Source organism: Oryx dammah, unplaced genomic scaffold (assembly GCF_014754425.2).
Source record: "Oryx dammah isolate SB20612 unplaced genomic scaffold, SCBI_Odam_1.1 HiC_scaffold_4, whole genome shotgun sequence".
Taxonomy (NCBI): domain Eukaryota; kingdom Metazoa; phylum Chordata; class Mammalia; order Artiodactyla; family Bovidae; genus Oryx; species Oryx dammah.
The window spans coordinates 40,596,717-40,614,751 of NW_024070188.1; the positions used below are offsets into that span (position 1 = coordinate 40,596,717).

The 18,035-nt window shown below is 37.2% G+C and overlaps 1 protein-coding gene across 2 annotated transcripts in view; it reads right to left on the reverse strand.

The window, feature by feature from the left end:
* The window catches only part of FHL5 (four and a half LIM domains 5), a 59,149-nt gene that overhangs the window by 11,981 nt on the left and 29,133 nt on the right, over positions 1-18,035 (reverse strand). The window contains exons 1-4 of one of the 2 annotated variants that reach the window (XM_040239150.1): positions 5,634-5,785; positions 5,344-5,514; positions 4,384-4,558; positions 2,365-2,534 (exon numbers count right to left, since the gene is read on the reverse strand). In XM_040239150.1, the coding sequence (XP_040095084.1) occupies positions 2,365-2,534; positions 4,384-4,558; positions 5,344-5,502 (504 nt within the window). In that variant the 5' untranslated portion in view covers positions 5,503-5,514; positions 5,634-5,785. Of the gene's footprint in view, positions 1-2,364; positions 2,535-4,383; positions 4,559-5,343; positions 5,515-5,633; positions 5,786-18,035 lie in introns of those variants that run through there. The other variant, XM_040239149.1, reaches the window with a different exon arrangement.

Genomic DNA, 18,035 nt, shown 5'->3' on the forward strand with positions numbered 1-18,035 from the left:
TAGAAAATACATTTTAGTTTCAGAAAATAAAATCTATGAAAAAATTCTGTGGGCTGGTTGTCAAGTAGTTTTTGCTTATTTTCTTTTGTTTTATATTTGGTCTTTGGCTTGGGTTGAAACAAATTGTTTTTCTTCAGCTTGGATCATCTTGATTAGAAACATTTATATCCAGTTTTCCTTAAAGGACTTGTGGTTTTAAAAAATTAAATAGAAAATAATCTGGCATGTTGTGATCTTTCTACTACCCAATACAAACATTTCATAAATTTCTGGGGACTTAAAATCATGTCCTAAATATAGGGCAGGCTCCTCTAACCTGGGAAACATCAGGGCTTTGGCCCCAGACAGTGCTCAGCTATGATATACTAGAGAAGATATTTGAATCTCAAATAGCACTGAAGGAAACTTTACATTGTGTGCCCAACAAATGATTTTAAAATGACTCCCACAAGTCTCATTTTAGGGTAAGTCCTTAAGAAATACAGCCTAAAAATGGCCAACTTAGTTGTCCCTCAAAACAATCAAGTCAATGTATCCATTTTATTTCCATCATCTCTTTCTAAATGCATTTCATTGACTGATACTTTTGCAGAGCTGCTTCTTCATCTGTCTCAGGGTCATAGAGTCTAACTGTTTCTTGTAAAGTCATTTTCTAAGTCAGTATTTCTGATAGAGTAATGGAAGTCTCCATGGTTGAGATGGTTTTATGTCATGTTACTTTCAGTTGTACTTTTCAGCCACCACAATCCTAAAGGAAATCAGTCCTGAATATTCATTGGAAGGACTGATGTGAAGCTGAAACTTTAGTACTTGGGCCACCTGATATGAACTGATTCATTGGAAAAGACCCTGAAAGACTGAGGGCGGGAGGAGAAGGGGAAGACAGAGGATGAGATGGTTGGATGGCATCACTGATTCAATGGACAGGAGTTTGAGCAAGCTCCAGGAGTTGGTGATGGACAGGGAAGCAGCGTGCTACAGTCCATGGAGTTGCAAAGGGTCAGACAGTAACTGAACTGAACTATCGTGTAATTTAATAATTGTAATTTAGGACTTTATCGATGCCTTCTCAAATGCAGCTTCAGTATTTTAAATATATGTAGAAACTTACTGTGTGTGTTAATTTGTAGATAGTGGTAATGACATGCTAGCTGTCTGGATGTAAATATGCAAATAGTCTTAAGAGATCTGCTAGAGAGGCCTGTCGGAGAAGGCAATGGCAACCCACTCCAGTACTCTTGCCTGGCAAATGCCATGGATGGAGGAGCCTGGTAGGCTGCAGTCCATGGAGTCACTAAGAGTCGGACACGACTGAGCGACTTCACTTTCACTTTTCACTTTCATGCATTGGAGAAGGAAATGGCAACCCACTCCAATGTTCTTGTCTGGAGAATCCCAGGGATGGTGGAGCCTGGTGGGCTGCCGTCTATGAGGTCGCAAGAGTCGGACACGACTGGAGCGACTTAGCAGCAGTAGCAGCCACAGAGTAGCCTGTAGATCAAAAGTGTTTAGAACCCACTATACATGTTTCCATGATTCAGGCTTTCTGATCACAACTTACAGGGGTATTTGAAACTTATGATACCTCACAGGTCAAGGATTCCTTTGAGAACATCAATATATATTAATGGATTACAGACATGTTATCAAGGTGATAGAGATGAGTGACTTCATATAAAACTTAGAGGATAAAAAAAGAATTGTACCAAGTTTACTTGAAAAATGTGACTTTTTTTCCTGTTGGAAAAGTTTGAATGGGTATCCAAGTTAAAAGGCCCTACATGAAGCTTTGCAACTGGAGGCGAAGGAAACCACTTGCAGTGCTTAGCCTTCTTTCTGTCTAATGAATGAGTTTCCCTAATGATCTTGTCACTCTTGACTGTCATTCTCTTATCTGTCTACTGCTAGAAATATAAAAGCTTCAAGCCAAGAAGACATTTACATTGCTTGGATATAAAGTGAGAAGTTAAATATCCTGTTTAAATTGGTTCCCTTAGTCACTCTGTGAGACAAATCCATCTCCCTCTGAAATTATATGGATCAAAAATTTTCTAAGAAATATTTGTATTCAAAGAGAGATGTGGGTCCTTCTTGCATGAACGGCAGTGAATGGAACTGGAATATCAAATCACTTGAGCTTTTGGAACATTAAATTCATGTTCTGGTGGCATTTTATGGTGATAAAAATAGATGGGCTTCCTCCCTGTGACAGGTAGTGCTTTTGAACTTGTTGGAATTCAATACTAACGTGAGTGTGCAAAGATGGCTATAATATGGTAGTATCAGTTAATTACAAATATATAATGTTGCTAAAAAGCAATGGTTTGGAAGATTTCATAAGCTTCATGCTCTATAGATATTTACCTTCTTACAAAAGGTGCAGTAGTGAGCAAACTCCTTCTCAAAACACGGCACACAGTAATTGCCAGTCTCTTTGGAAATCAAAGGTTTAGTTCCTATTGGCTGTCGGCAGTGCTCACACACAAAGCAGGTTTCATGCCAGTAGTTACCCTTAAATTCCATTTTGCGGGAACCTGGACCCCAAAAGTAAGAGTCTATTAGTATAAATCAAGTTTCATTGTTTTCTTTCAAGCAGTAATACATCAGATCACTTAAACTATATGTTAAGGCAATAAACTAATCAGCCACATAGAAAAAAAAAATAGTGTTTGGTTTCCAAAACATTTATCTGAAAAAAGAGGTCAATAGAATTCAGCCACAATGATGGTGAATCACTCTTTTATTGGAAATTCTTGTGCTATTTCATAATTTTATGATGTGAAAGGACTATAAAAGTAGACTCTGAAAGGCTGCATATGGTTTAGATAAATTGGGCCATAATAAGAATTACAAGGATATTAGGAATGCCCAGGGCACAGACTTCTGAGATTGATGTTGTGCAGTTACAGTCTCCCAGAAAAATCTGTGAATCTATAATAAGAAGATGAGATAGAATTGTTCTTATGCTGTTGTCCATAGGTATTGAGAAGAGGATCAACGAAGAGGATTATTACTTGCCTAAAGGTGTAACAGTTTACATGGATCCTTGCTTTCCCTGAGAGAAAAGAAAGATGACTGACCCTCAGAGCAGTGTTTGTTGAGATACAAAATGATGCTTGATTCCATTCTCCTATGATGGGCTGTGCTTTTTGATGCTATTGGTTCTGCCTAGGACAGGGTGTTAAATGCAGTTTTAGCATTATTTATTGGTGTAGCTTTTATTCCCTGGTTCAGTTTCTGGTTCAAAATGTTTCTATGAATTATGTTTATGACAATATATAAAAGACAGTACACTTTGCCCAATGGAAACAGAAAGTGTAATCTTTTCATTTCTAAAGTACACTAAGCAAGATAAAGAGATAGTAAGAAAGATGTCTTTCTGAAAAGCAGGGTTTTGTGTAATAGTCCCCTTTATCTGTGAGGGAAACACCGCAAGATCTCCAGTGGATGTGTGACACTGCTGCTGCTGCTAAGTCACTTCAGTTGTGTCTGACTCTGTGTGACCCCATAGACGGCAGCCCACCAGGCTTCCCCATCCCTGGGATTCTCCAGGCAAGAACACTGGAGTGGGCTGCCATTTCCTTCGACACTGCAGGCAACACCAAACTCTGTGTGTGTGTGTGTGTGTGTGTGTGTGTGTGTGTGTGTGTGTGTGTGTGTGTGTGTGTGTGTGTGTGTACCGTGTATTTTGTGGTCTCTTTCTGAATATACCTTGCTATTAGAATTTACTGCCTTTTCCATCTTATCTAAGTGCTTACATGCACTGTGGCCGTAACTTTTGCAGTTTGAGGCATGACAGCAAAACTAGCATAAATTTCTTTTTCCTCCTTCATGATTTCATGCATGGGGAATTTGTTCTTACATTAGATCTTAGTAACCGCAGCATGCAATTTATTTCCTTATTAAATTGAGAACTGTCTTTTCATTTAAAGGAAGCACTTTATGGCTTTTTTTCAGCATACCTGAATTGCCAGCATCACTACTATTGCACTTTGCGGCCATTATTAACTAAAATAAAGGTTTCTTGAACCCAAACACTGTGATACAGCAACAGTCTGATCTGGTAACTGAGATGGTTATTAAGTGACTACTGGGCAGGATGCTCTGGACAAAGAGATGATTCATGTCATGGAACAGGTGCAGAGAGGTTTCATCACACTACTCAGAACAGTACACAATGGAAACCTTAAGGAACTTTGATTGCTGGTATTTTCCAGTTAATATTTTCAGACTTAACATTTTTGACCTTAGGTAACTACAACCATGAAGAGTGAAACCATGGAAGGAGAATGGAGGTGCTAATGCACTACACTCTTCCTGTGCTTGGGTTTAATTTAAAGCATTGTAGCTTCAGTTACAGACCAAAAGGCCTTGAGATCTTACCAGGCATGATGGTCTTCTTGCAGTGAAAGCACTTGGAAGAGCACTCATTAGAATAGCACTCCGAGCACAGCAGGCGCTCATCCTTGGCAGCAAAAGGCTTTTCCACCAAAGAGTGATTGCATTTGGTGCAGTTAAAGCATCCTTCATGCCAGTGCCGGCCTTTGTAACAAAGATCCTTCGAGATAGTGAATAAAAGTTAATTAAGTGTGTTTGTGATCAAATAGGCCATTTTGTAAGACAACACTAAACACTCTGGGGCTCTGGTGCTAGGAGGTTGTGCTGTTAGCTTGAGGGCATGATGTTGATACTACTACCTGGAGAGAGGAGACTCTCTGCGGCAATTAGGAGCTAGAGCCTGCTTCCTTGGTTGGTCACAAAAGACAGATGGAAAATAAGGGACTCTCCTATTTCTTCCAATTTCCTGAGATGATTTTTATTTTTAGATGATAACATCCTATTACTGTTTAAGATTTAAGTAAACAAAATCTCAACACTACTTACCTAAAGCAAAGATTTTAAAAAAAAGAGAAAATATACAACAATATGCATTCTGGTAGGAATGGGCTGTATGTATGAGAGGTGTCAGGGCACAGTGTCTTTAATGAATATGAAACTGATTCAAAGTTAGGAAATAAAGGTTTTTGAATCTTTATACTTCCGATTGTTTATACAGTTCTTCATTTATACTCTTGTCATTCTAGAAAAAACACTTTAGCTGTGTAACTTTGGTCAAATAACTTCTTTAATCTTTAGCATCCTAGACTGTCTCCTAAAATCACTGTAAGGATTAAAGCATGTGTTATGTTTCACAGTGCATAGTGCTTTGAACATCAACTTGATTGATGATAGCTTTGAAAATCCTTATATCTAGTAGCAGAGCATTAGATTATTAAAGAAAAATAGGAATCATAACACATTTTTCTGCTGATCATATGCAATAATTCTGTGAATTAAACCTACCTTGGAACCTGATTCAATTGGTTCTTTGCACTCCTCACAATAGTTAGAAAAGATACGATCGTAACAAGAAACACAGTATGGATTGTCATCCTTTAGTACATATTTCTTCCCAAGAAGTGATGCCATGCAGTATTGGCAATAAAATTGAGCAGTTGTCATTTTGCCTTAATCCTGTGAATAGAAAAATAATTCACATACATAAAGGGAAATTTTTTGATAAATTATAAAGCCTCAATACAGCATGAGTCTAGCACTTGAATGGATTTATATCTTCTTATATGAACACCCACCAGTTTAGGAAATATGCTGTAGTCATGGTGACACTTGGAGGGATTTAGGAAAGGCTACTCTCCCATCTTGGCAGTTCCTGTGTATTTTGCTAGCAAAACATGTCAAGCCAGCAGCCGGAGTGTGGAAAAACATCTTGTATTCATCATTCACTAATGTGGAATTCAATGAGAAAGTGATATTTGTTGAAATAGGATGGTTTCACCTCAAGGATATAAAAATGAACTGTTGATAGAGCTTTCACTAACTGTCATCACTTACTAGCTTGTTGTAGAGATCTGGAGGTGGAGTTCCATGGAAATAAGTCTTTTTTTTTTTTCTAACTGAAATAGAAATTACTAATCAAGTACATTGTCATTTTCTATGCCATCCTTTTATTTCCCAAATCTCTGGGCTTCCCAGGTGGTGCTAGTGGTATAGAACCTGCCTGCCAATGCAGGAGACTTAAGAGATGCAGGTTTGATTTCTGCACATTAGTTAGTTCTAAGGTCCCTGGAGACATCCTTCTTACCTGTGGCTTCACCCTCCCCAACTACACTGTTGTACCTGCCATTGAGCAATATGTAGACATGCAGTCAAAACCATCAGTAGTAGAAAAGAGCTATATGCTTCTTAAAGTTTTAGGGCTAAACTAACATGTACACAGAAGGAAAAATAGCAGCAGCATTTTATAAAATGAAAAATATAAAGCCAAGGTTAAGAGAATTATAGTTATTTTGTAAATTTAGGAAAACCATTAAACAAAATACATGGATTTCAAAAGGTTTGTGTTCAGTTGTTCAGTCGTGTCTGACTTTTTGCAACCCCATGAACTGTAGCATGCCAAACTTCCCTGTCCTTCACCATCTCCCAGAGTTGGTCAAATTCATGTCCATTGAGTCAGTGATGCCATCTAACCATCTCATCCTCTGTCATCTCCTTCTCCTCCTGCCTTCTATCTTTCCCAGCATCAGGGTCTTTTCCAGTGAGTTAGATCTTCACATCAGGTGGCCAAAGAATTGAAACTTCAGTTTCAACATCAGTCCTTCCAATGAATATTCAGGGTTGATTTCCTTTAGGATTGATTAGTTTGATCACCTTGCTGTCCAAGGGACTTTCAAGAGTCTTCTCCAGCACCACAGTTCAAAGGCATCAATTCTTCGGAACTCAGCCTTTTTCTAAATTTATTGTCCAGCTCTCACATCCATACATGACTACTGAAGAAACCATAGCTTTGACTGTACAGAACTTTGTCGGCAAATAATTATGTCTCTGCTTTTTAATGCACTGTCTAGGTTTGTCATTGCTTTTTCCCAAAGAGCAAGCATCTTTTGATTTCATGGCTGCAGTCACTGTCCACAGTGATATTGGAGTTCAAGAAAATAAAGTCTGTCATTGTTTCCATTGTTTCCCCATCTATTTGCCATGAAGTGATGGGACTGGATGCCATGATCTTAGTTTTCTGAATGTTGAGTTTTAAGCCAGTTTTTTTCACTCTCCTCTTTCACCTTCATCAAGAGGCTCTTTTAATTCTTCTTTGTTTTCTGCCATAAGGTGGTGTCATCTGTGTATCTGAGGTTATTGATATTTCTCCTAGAAATAGTGATTCTAGGAGAATCTCCTAGCTTAGTGATTCATCCAGCCCAGTTTCTCATGATGTACTCTGCATATAAGTTATATAAGCAGGGTGACAATATACAGCGTTGACATGAAAAGTGAAAGTGTTCCACTCCATTGTTCCATGTCTGGTTCTAACTGTTGCTGCTTGACCTGCATATAGGTTTTTCATTAATTAGGATTAAACATGAGTTTTTTGTTGTCACCAAAAGTAGTACCACTGATTTTCTTGGAAAATAAATATATTATGAACTACAGATACTTTCTAATTCTCCATCTCAGAAATTTGTTATATTTTTTTTTTCAATTTTAGCAAAATGAGAAAATCCACTATTGTGATGCTTTTTTACAGAACTTTTAGTGCTAGTTTTTATTTACTGTATTTAAATTGCATTCCCGCAAGTTTGCCTTCTTTCATTTTAATGGTAACATTTTCAGCTGAGTGTCTTGTTAAATGTACTCTGCCATTAAGTCTGTATATAGTAGATCTTCAGTAACAGAGAAAAGACAGGATTTGGAACATGTTTGTCTTTTCCAAGGAAGGACGAAAATTCAGACTACAAGTTCCCAATGGAACATGCCAAAATTATCTGTGAAGAATATTGAATCCCCTATTTGCTTAATTCCACAGAAATGTCCCTTTTAAGCAAATACTACACACACTAAAAGGATTGCTGAAGGCTTGGGAACAGGAGGAAATAAATGTGAGTCCCTTGAAAGATTTTAAAACTCAAATTTTGTTCATGTTTACAGTGATCAAGTGTTTTCTCTCTTAATAGTGAAATAAAATATATACTTTTAACTTTCATCACTTCATATGGAAAATGCCATTTTCATTAGTCATGTATTTCTTTAGTCTTAGATGTGTATAATAGCACCATGAAGCATAGCCTCTCAGAACTTAGAAACTCCCAGGCTCCTTCCATTTTGTGAGGCTTTTGCTAAGTCACTTCAGTCGTGTCCGACTCTGTGCGACCCCATAGACAGCAGCCCACCAGGCTCCTCGGTCCATGGGATTTTCCAGGCAAGAGTACTGCAGTGGGGTGCCATTGCCTTCCCCGTGTGAGGCTTTTAGTATATTATAAAATGAAGAAACAACCAAAGGGATCACAAAATTGGCAGATTTTCAAGTTTTTATTTTAAACCACATTTTAAATACAATAATACTTGTACCTCATTTGGTGATGAGTTGTCTAAATATAAAATCTAAATCTCTAAATATTTTATAAATATTGATATAGAAGTATATCAATGAATATAAATACTTATCTAAATGTAAGTACAGGAAGATATGGTTCTGCCCCATCTCCATTATAATTACATAATAGGTCTTGCTCCATAAAAATTCTTAACAAAATGGACCATATTTTCCCCAGTTTCTTTTAAAAGAGAAAGTACATCTTATTTCACCTGTTTTTTAAAAGCAATGTCAGGAAGCTGGGGAGGGTGAAAGAGTTAGTCCATTATCTCAAAACTGTATAATTTTGCATTTTATAGAATGATACAGTGGGAATAGGCATTTGGTCCAGGTCAATGTGTATTGAAATATCTACTCAGTAATAGCTGAACTCTCTGCCCTCAAGAAGTCTGGATCCTCTTAGCTCTTACATTGGTAATCAGTTCAGTTCAGTTCAGTTCAGTTGCTCAGTCATGTCCGACTCTTTGCGACACCATGAATCGCAGCACGCCAGGCCTCCCTGTCCATCACCAACTCCCTGAGTTCACTCAAACTCATATCCATTGTAACAGTGAATATAATTTGAGATAGAGTAGACTGAATGTTCACTCTCTTATTCTTGGTTGGGAAAAGTACACTAAGGAATTCAGTCCTCATTTTTATGAAGTCTGTCATTTAATTATGGGTATAGGAATACATCCACGTAGAGTTTTCTTAAACAGGAGTGTTACAACCATATAGAATATGATACACATTCCACTAGAACCATAGAATTCTTAGTGACTTTATAAAGGAGTGAGGAGCTACAGCATAGGAAGACCTTCCTAGGAAGATTTTAAAGAAGTTAAACTTTTGCAAATCTGTTAGGAAGGAAGGAAGAGAACAAGGATTTTGATTAGCAGAGAAAGGAGAAAAGACAATGAGAGAAGGCATGGGATTACATCCAAAGCTGGGAAATGGTAAGTCTTGCCACCAAATTTTCACCGAGGTATATTCAGGATAAAAGAAGACCTTCCAACTATTTAAAGCTATTTGAGTAACAGTTAGAACTGAACATGGAACAACAGACTGGTTCCAAATAGGAAAAGGAGTACATTAAGGCTGTATATTGTCACCCTGCCTATTTAACTTATATGCAGAATACATCATGAGAAACACTGGGCTGGAGGAAGCACAAGCTGGAATATCAAGATTGCCAGGAGAAATATCAATAACCTCAGATATGCAGATGATACCACCCTTATGGCAGAAAGTGAGGATGAACTAAAGAGCCTCTTGATGAAAGAGGAGAGTGAAAAAGTTGGCTTAAAGCTCAACATTCAGAAAACTAAGATCATGGCATCCGGTCCCATCACTTCATGGCAGATAGATGGGGAAATAGTGGAAACAGTGGCTGACTTTATTTTTCTGGGCTCCAAAATCACTGCAGATAGTGACTGCAGCCATGAAATTAAAAGACGCTTACTCCTTGGAAGAAAAGTTAAAAAGCAGAGACATTACTTTGCCAACAAATGTCTATCTAGTCGAGGCTATGGTTTTTCCAGTGGTCATGTATGGATGTGAGAGTTGGACTATAAAGAAAGCTTTTTAATTGATGCTTTTGAACTGTGGTGTTGGAGAAGACTCTTGAGAATCCCTTGGACTGCAAGGAGATCCAACCAGTCCATCCTAAAGGAGGTCAGTCCTGGGTGTTCACTGGAAGGACTGATTTTGAAACTGAAACTCCAATACTTTGGCCACCTTATACAAAGAGCTGACTCATTGGAAAAGACCCTGATGCTGGGAAAGATTGAGGGCAGGAGAAGGGGATGACAGATGATGAGATGGTTGGATGGCATCACTGACTCAATGGACATGGGTTTGGGTGGACTCCGGGAGTTGGTGATGGACAGGGAGGCCTGGCGTGCTGTGGTTCATGGGGTCGCAAAGAGTCGGACATGACTGAGCGACTGAACTGAACCTTTAATACCAACAGTTCTAAATGGGGTTGCTGCTGCTACTGCTGCTAAGTTGCTTCAGTCTTATCCCACTCTGTGCGACCCCATAGACTGCAGCCCACCAGGTTTCACCATCCCTGCGATTCTCCAGGCAAGAACACTGGAGTGGGTTGCCATTTCCTTCTCCAATGCATGAAAGTGAAAAGTGAAAGTGAAGTCACTCAGTCGTGTCCAACTCTTAGTGACCCCATGGACTGCAGCCCACCAGGCTCCTCGGTCCATGGGATTTTCCAGGCAAGAGTACTGGAGTGGGGTGCCATTGCCTTCTCCAAATGGGGTTGGGGGTAGGCAAAAATTCAAGAGTATGAATTTTTCCAATTGGGTCACATTTTACTGCCTTATTCTTTCCTAAACATAATTCTGTACTTTTTTTTTCTTTGCCTGTTTTCCTCCTCTTTATCCCTTTCATTAATATTTCTGAATAATCAGGGAATAATTTGTACCCATAGTTCAGTTCAGTTGCTCAGTTGTGTCTGACTCTTTGTGACCCCATGAACTGCAGCATGCCAGGCCTCCCTGTCCAGCACCAACTTCCAGAGTCCATCCAAACCCAGTGTGCCATGTACACCTGCACAATGCATTATCCAGACCAGCCCAGTGGCAGAAATACCTGCTCAACCATGAAGACCAATTTTTCTTTTTCTGGTGCCAATAATGTAACTCCTTAGACAACATTTCTTTCTCAATCCCATAAAGGGTCATGCTCACCCTCTTACATGGAAACATCTTTGATGAACTTTACATACAATGCTGATATATCATTTCCCTTAAAGACAACATTTGGTGCAGAACAGACTGGTCAGATGACCTGGGAGATAGTAGGGTGCACCGATTGTAAGTTCTTAGCTTAAATACTTACTTATGACCTTATTAATGTTACTATGTTGTATTCAGCCTATTTAACAAGATTGTTTCCTGCATTACCAAATGTGTGACTGAACCTCTGATAAAATTAATAATGATTCAGTTCATTTCAGTCACTCAATCGTGTCCAACTTTGTGACCCCATGGACTGCAGCACAATGGGCTTCCCTGTCAATCAGCAACTCCCAGAGCTTATTAAAACTCATGTCCATTGAGTTGGTGATGCCATCAAACCATCTCATCCTCTGTTGTCCCCTTCTCCTCCTGCCTTCAATATTTCCCAGTATCAGGATCTTTTCCAATGAGTCAGCTCTTCACATCAGGTGGCCAAAATATTGGAGTTTCAGTTTCAACATCAGTCCTTCCAATGAACACCCAGGACTGACCTCCTTTAGGATGGACTGGTTGGATCTCCTTGCAGTCCAAGGGACTCTCAAGAGTCTTCTCCAACACCACAGTTCAAAAGCATCAATTAAAAAGCTTTGTTTATAGTCCAACTCTCACACCCATACATGACCACTGGAAAAACCATAGCCTTGACTAGATGGACCATTGACAAAGTAATGTCTCTGTTTTTTAATATGCTGTCTAGGTTGGTCATAACCCACAAGGACAGACCAAATGGCTTGTTTTCAATCATTTTCTAACAGGTAAAACTACCATGTGATTCTTATCTCAGGAGCCCCCATCTGAGGTTTAATTTGGCTAAGATGTTTAAAAATGTTTGCTTCCAAATATTTAAAATCCTTGAACAGAGCTGATTTATGAGTCATAGGAAATCTTAATATTAATAGTAGATCCCAATTGGATAGCATTTAACTTTTCTAGGCATGAACTTAGAAATGTTAGTATCAATATCAATTAGATACTCACGTCAAGCTTTTCAGTGGGATAAGATTATATATATTCTTGTCAAACTTCTTTCAAAGTCATTCTGCAGTTACACAACAGTTTACCGAATTTTTATCACTGTATACTGAGGTTTTAGAAGATTTTTTTAGAGGTACACTGATACATCTAAGAACCTATGAAGATAAGGTAAATAGCTCAGAAGTTCAGTGTCATGGATGGACTTGACTTTCTTCTTCCAATTCTCTGCTTTAGATTTTAGATTTTTGCCTAAAAGGATGTCAGTTTACAGTAATAGCTTTCATGGGTGAGAATGCTGTTGGATACATGTTTTTTTAAAACTAGGAATAATTTTGTGTCAAGTAATGTTATATGGTGAGTTAATGATTAGAAGGCAAATTCTGTGAGCAATATACTCACTTATATTTTTATTATGCTGAACAGAATTAATAAATTCACAAGAAGTATACTGCAGAGAACATCAAGCAGGAGAGAGGCAGGGACTTGAGGCCATGCAGGTCATCGTTAACATGATTGTGTTTGCAGGGCATCATGCACCGTTCACTCATTCATTATATAAACAGGTAAACCTTTTTTATTTGCAAAGTAATCAGCTAAAAGTCCGTGAAGGACGTAAAAATAGACTAGACTCAAATTCTATCCTCAGAGAGCTTATAATCTAGTAGAAAGAGTAAGGACATTTTATAACTAAACAAAAATTTGGAAGTGATAAGGAGAAATGAAAATTTATAATAATTTAGAGCAAAGGTTCTAAACATGATGCATATTAGAATTTTAAAAATTTCCCCCAAAGTGTACCTGTATCCCAAACCAATGAAATCAGAATTTCTTGGTGGGGAGGGAAGGAGAACAAGTATCTTTAAACTGCCAGGAAGTTCTAATGTCCAGTGAGAATAAAAAAAGCCTCAGTTAAGGAGAGGAAAGGGATTACTTTTAGCTTGGAAAAATTCAGGAACAACTTAGAGAAAATGGCATGTGAATGGATCGTGTGGTAGGTATTATAGATTTGTTCTCCCAACCTGGTTCTATCCTCCTTCTGGTTGGAGAGGTCAGGCAGCTAGAGATTTTTCCTGGAACCTCTTACAGCTAATATTCAGGATGCAAATTTAGCTGTTAACTCCAAATAGGTGTGTACATGGGCAAGCGGAAGCAAAGTAAAGGACATGCTCCGGCTGCTGTTGCTGCTGGTGGGCTGAGTCATAGAGTGGTGTGTGGTTTCCACCATTCAGAATGCCTGGACTCAGGTTTTCAGGGGCCAGGGACTTGGTTTGGGGCTGAGAGAGACAGGTGTGGCAGTGGAACTGCTAGCAGCAGCAAGTTTCTGACCTCTGGATTATGGGGCAGACTTACACTGTTGGTGGGAATGCAAACTAGTACAGCCACTATGGAGAACAGTGGGGAGATTCCTTAAAAAACTGGAAATAGAACTGCCTTATGACCCAGCAATCCCACTGCTGGGCATACACACCGAGGAAACCAGAATTGAAAGAGACACGTGTACCCCAGTGTTCATTGCAGCACTGTTTATAATAGCCAGGACACGGAAGCAACCTGGATGTTCATCAGCAGACGAATGGATAAGAAAGCTGTGGTACATATACACAATGGAGCATTACTCAGCCATTAAAAAGAATGCATTTGAATCAGTTCTTATGAGGTGGATGAAACTGGAGCCGATTATACAGAGTGAAGTAAGCCAGAAAGAAAAACACCAATACAGTATACTAACACATATATATGAAATTTAGAAAGATGGTAATGATAACCCTGTATGTGAGACAGCAAAAGAGACACAGATGTAAAGAACAGACTTTTGGACTCTGTGGGAGAGGGAGAGGGTGGGATGATTTGGGAGAATGGCATTGAAACATGTATACTATCATGTAAGAAGTGAATCGCTAGTCTAGGTTTGATATAGGATACGGGGGCTGGTGCCCTGGGATGACCCAGAGAGATGATATGGGGAGGGTGATGGGAGGGGGGTTCAGGGTTGGGAACTCATGTACACCTGTGGCGGATTCATGTCAATGTATGGCAAAACCAATACAGTATTTAAAAAAAATTAAAAATAAAGTTAATGAAAGACAAGACCCCCCCAAAAAAACCCCAAAATATTACTTTTCAGAGTAACAATAAATTGAGAAGTTACCTACTTCTCAACAGAAAAAATGAAAGGTAGATGATGGAAAAATAAAATGGCTGGGAAAAAAATGGGAGCCTACCTAGAAGTCTATACTTTATCTTTTGATAATAAAGGTGAAAAAAAAAAAAGATTTTTTCAGACAATTAGAAACTGAATATACCAATAGCACATCCTTATTAAAGTAAATACTTAACAGTATTCTTCATGGAGAAGAATATTGAGCTCAGACTGAAGCTCAGAGATAGATGGGTGAAAAACAACCAAAATTATAAATATGTAGATGAATCTGAATAAATATTAACATAGAGCAACTTTAAAGAATTTGAAAATTTAGGCAAAATGGGAAACTTCTAAGATAAGTAAAATATTAAAACTGAACAAGAAGAAATATAAAATTTCAACTGGTTGGTAACTATTAGACAAACTGAATTTGAAATTAAAAGTCTACATACAAGGTAAAATACAAGTTCACATGGCTTCTTCAGTGGATTTTACCAAGAAAGAAATAACAATAATATTAGCAAACGCTACCAAATAATTAAAAACAAAAAACATCCATTTAATTTTGAACACATTAAAATTTTGATGATGTTGTCTTAGTCACTAAGTCATCTGACTCTCTTGTGATCCCATGGACTCTGGCCCACCAGGTTCTTCTGTCCATGGGATTTCCCAGGCAAGAATACTAGAATGGGTTGCCATCTCTGTGGGATCTTCCCAACTCAGGGATTGAAACTCCATCTCCTGCATTGACAGGCAGTTTTTTTTTTTTTTTTTTTTAAATCACTGAGCCACCAGGGAAGCCTAAAACTTTGATACCAAAATCTAAAAACATTATGAGAAAAAATGTTTAGGCCAATCATGCTCATAATAATAAAATATGCAGTAATTGCAAGAAAGCACAGATAGTGACTAACTGAATCCAGTGATTATGAAAAAGTTAATATGATAAGTAGAGTTTATCCCAGGAATGGAGTTTTAGTTTAAAATTAAAAGAATCATTGTATTTTACCACATTTACCAAATAAAAGAGAAAGCCATATTCTTAGCAGATGCAAAAAGACATTTGATAAAAAATTTTACTTCACAATTAAAAGCTTAGCAAACTAAGAGGAATTTTCACAATGCAGTAAAAAATACAGCAAATATTATCCTTACTGGCAAATGTTGGTAGTTTTTACTGAGATCAGAAAAAGGAAAAGAATGTCCTTGATTATCATTTCTGTTCAGTTTTATACTGAAAGTTATAGTCTATGCACTAAGATGAGAAAAAATGTAAGAATTGAAAAGGAGCAAATACAGTCTCATTTACTGGTGACTGATTTTTGTGCAAAAACATCTAAGTAATTCCATATTATTAGAATTTACAAGTGAGTTATCAGTTGCTGGGTAAAATGTATAAAAATCAATTGTATTCTTATAGTAACACAGAGAAAATGAAAATTTTAAAAATATATAATTTATGATATAATTAAAAGACCTCAATTACATTTTAATATAATAACAATGTGAAACCTCTACATAGAATACTTTGAAGGAACATAAAGAAAACTCAAAGCAGTATAAAGATATACTATGTTGATGGACTTCAAAATTTACTTTTGTGACAGTGTTATTCGTCTTTTACCCCTTTCAAAATATATAGGAAAATGTTTTCATTAACTTGTAACAAGGAAAGAGTTCTTAAACAAAGTGGAGAGAGTACTAGCCAAATAGGGGAATTTTAATAAATTAGACTACACTGAAATTAAGAACCACTATTTCTCAAAGGGCTCTCTTGCTGGCTCAGTGGTAAAGAATCCACATGCCAGTACAGGAGAGGTGAGTTCAGTCCCCGGTCTGGGAAGATGCTCTGGAGAAGGAAAGGGCAATCCACTCCAGAATTCTGGCCAAGAGAACCCCATGGACAAAGGAACCTGGTAAGCTACGGTCCATGGGGTCCCAAAGAGTCAGACATGACTTAGCAACAAATTTTTCAAAAGACACAGAGAGAGTGAGAATGATAGCCAAAGTGTCAGGGAAGGTATTCAATGCAAGAATCAACTAAAGAATCATATCCAGAACACATAAAAATTCTACAAATCAATAAGAAAAAAACCTAGACAATCCAATAAAGGAGAGAAAATCTCAAATAGATACTATACCAAAGAGGATATTCGAATAACTGATCAACATGAACTTGTGTTCAGTCTCATTAACAGTCACTGAAAGAGAGTTTAGCAAGTTCTTTGATACAAAACCAATATATAAATCTCACAGAATTTCTATACCCCAGAAATACAATGTTAAAAAGGTTTTAAAATAATAAAATTTATACCTGTATTAAATGTAGTACAATGTATCTAAAAATTTTGATAGTAGGAGGGCTTGTCATGAAAACCAAAACTTAAAGTAGTTAAGGCAAAGTACTAGAACTGGATAAACCATCTGTGCAATGTAATAGAAAATCAAATCAAACATTTACACACATACAATAATAGTTCAGTAAAAGAAAAAGTATTCAGTAAGTGGTACTGAAGTAATTGGTTATTCACATGTCAAAAAACGAAATTGGGTCCTACCTTACACTGTATTGAAAACAGTTCTATCATCAACATAAAAGCAAAGCTTAAAATACAGTAGTAAATTTCTATGATCAGGTTAGGGAAATTGATCCAGAGAGATGATATGGAGTGGGAGGTGGGAGGGGGATTCAGGATTGGGAGCTTGTATACACCCGTGGTGGATTCATGTCAATGTATGGCAAAACCAATACAGCATTGTAAAGTAAAATAAAGTAAAAATAAAATTAAAAAAAAAAATAAAAAGATGCAAAAACACAAGCTACAAATAAAAAGATAATTTTAAAAATTTCTTATTGAAGGATACTATTAATATTGAAAAGACAAGCCACAGAATAACAGATTAATGGATGATATTTGCCACATATATAACTGACAAAGAATTACTATGCAGGATATATAAAACATTCTCATAAATCAATAAGAATTAAAGGTAAACCAATAGAAAAATAGGCAAAAGACATAAGCAAAAATTCTTCTTTCTAAAATATTTTAAAGGAAGCTCAATCTACTCAGTGAAATTTGAACTGACCTGTTCAGCAAATGATGAGATAATTTATACTCACAAGGTCAGAATAAACTATCAAGTCTGAAAATTGGAAATGTTAGAATAAGGAGCAACGAGAACTCACACACTGAAATAAAACTGAAATATGGATGGACAAAACTACTTTGAAAAGCAACTTTTTTCATTGTATTGTAAAGTTGAACATGTACCTTTCAAATGACTCAGTGATTTATTGCCTAAGTGTGTGAATCATAAATCTTGCAGGGATCACCTGAGAGAGTGCTCATGGCGCACAGTTTATGGTAGCCCTAACAGCAGCAGACTCTGAAAATCTATCAAAGGAAAAGTGGATAAATAAGTATTAATAGATGTATGGTCATATAACATACTGCTATACAGCAATAAAAACAGAATTACAGGTACCCTCCTTAATATAGATAAACTTCACAATATTGAGTGAAACAAGTTATAAAATAGTACATACATTAGGATTGCATTTTTATAAAGTTAAAAAGCAGCCCAAGTTGATTATTTGGAATTATAATAAATATGTTAGTAAACATAATATTATTAAGGCTATTAAAGCACAGAGATGATAAACACAAAAATCAGGATTCAGTTTAAGATTAACTTCTGGAGTTAGATTGGAATTGGGACGTGTCAGAGGGTTTCAAATATATTGAAAATA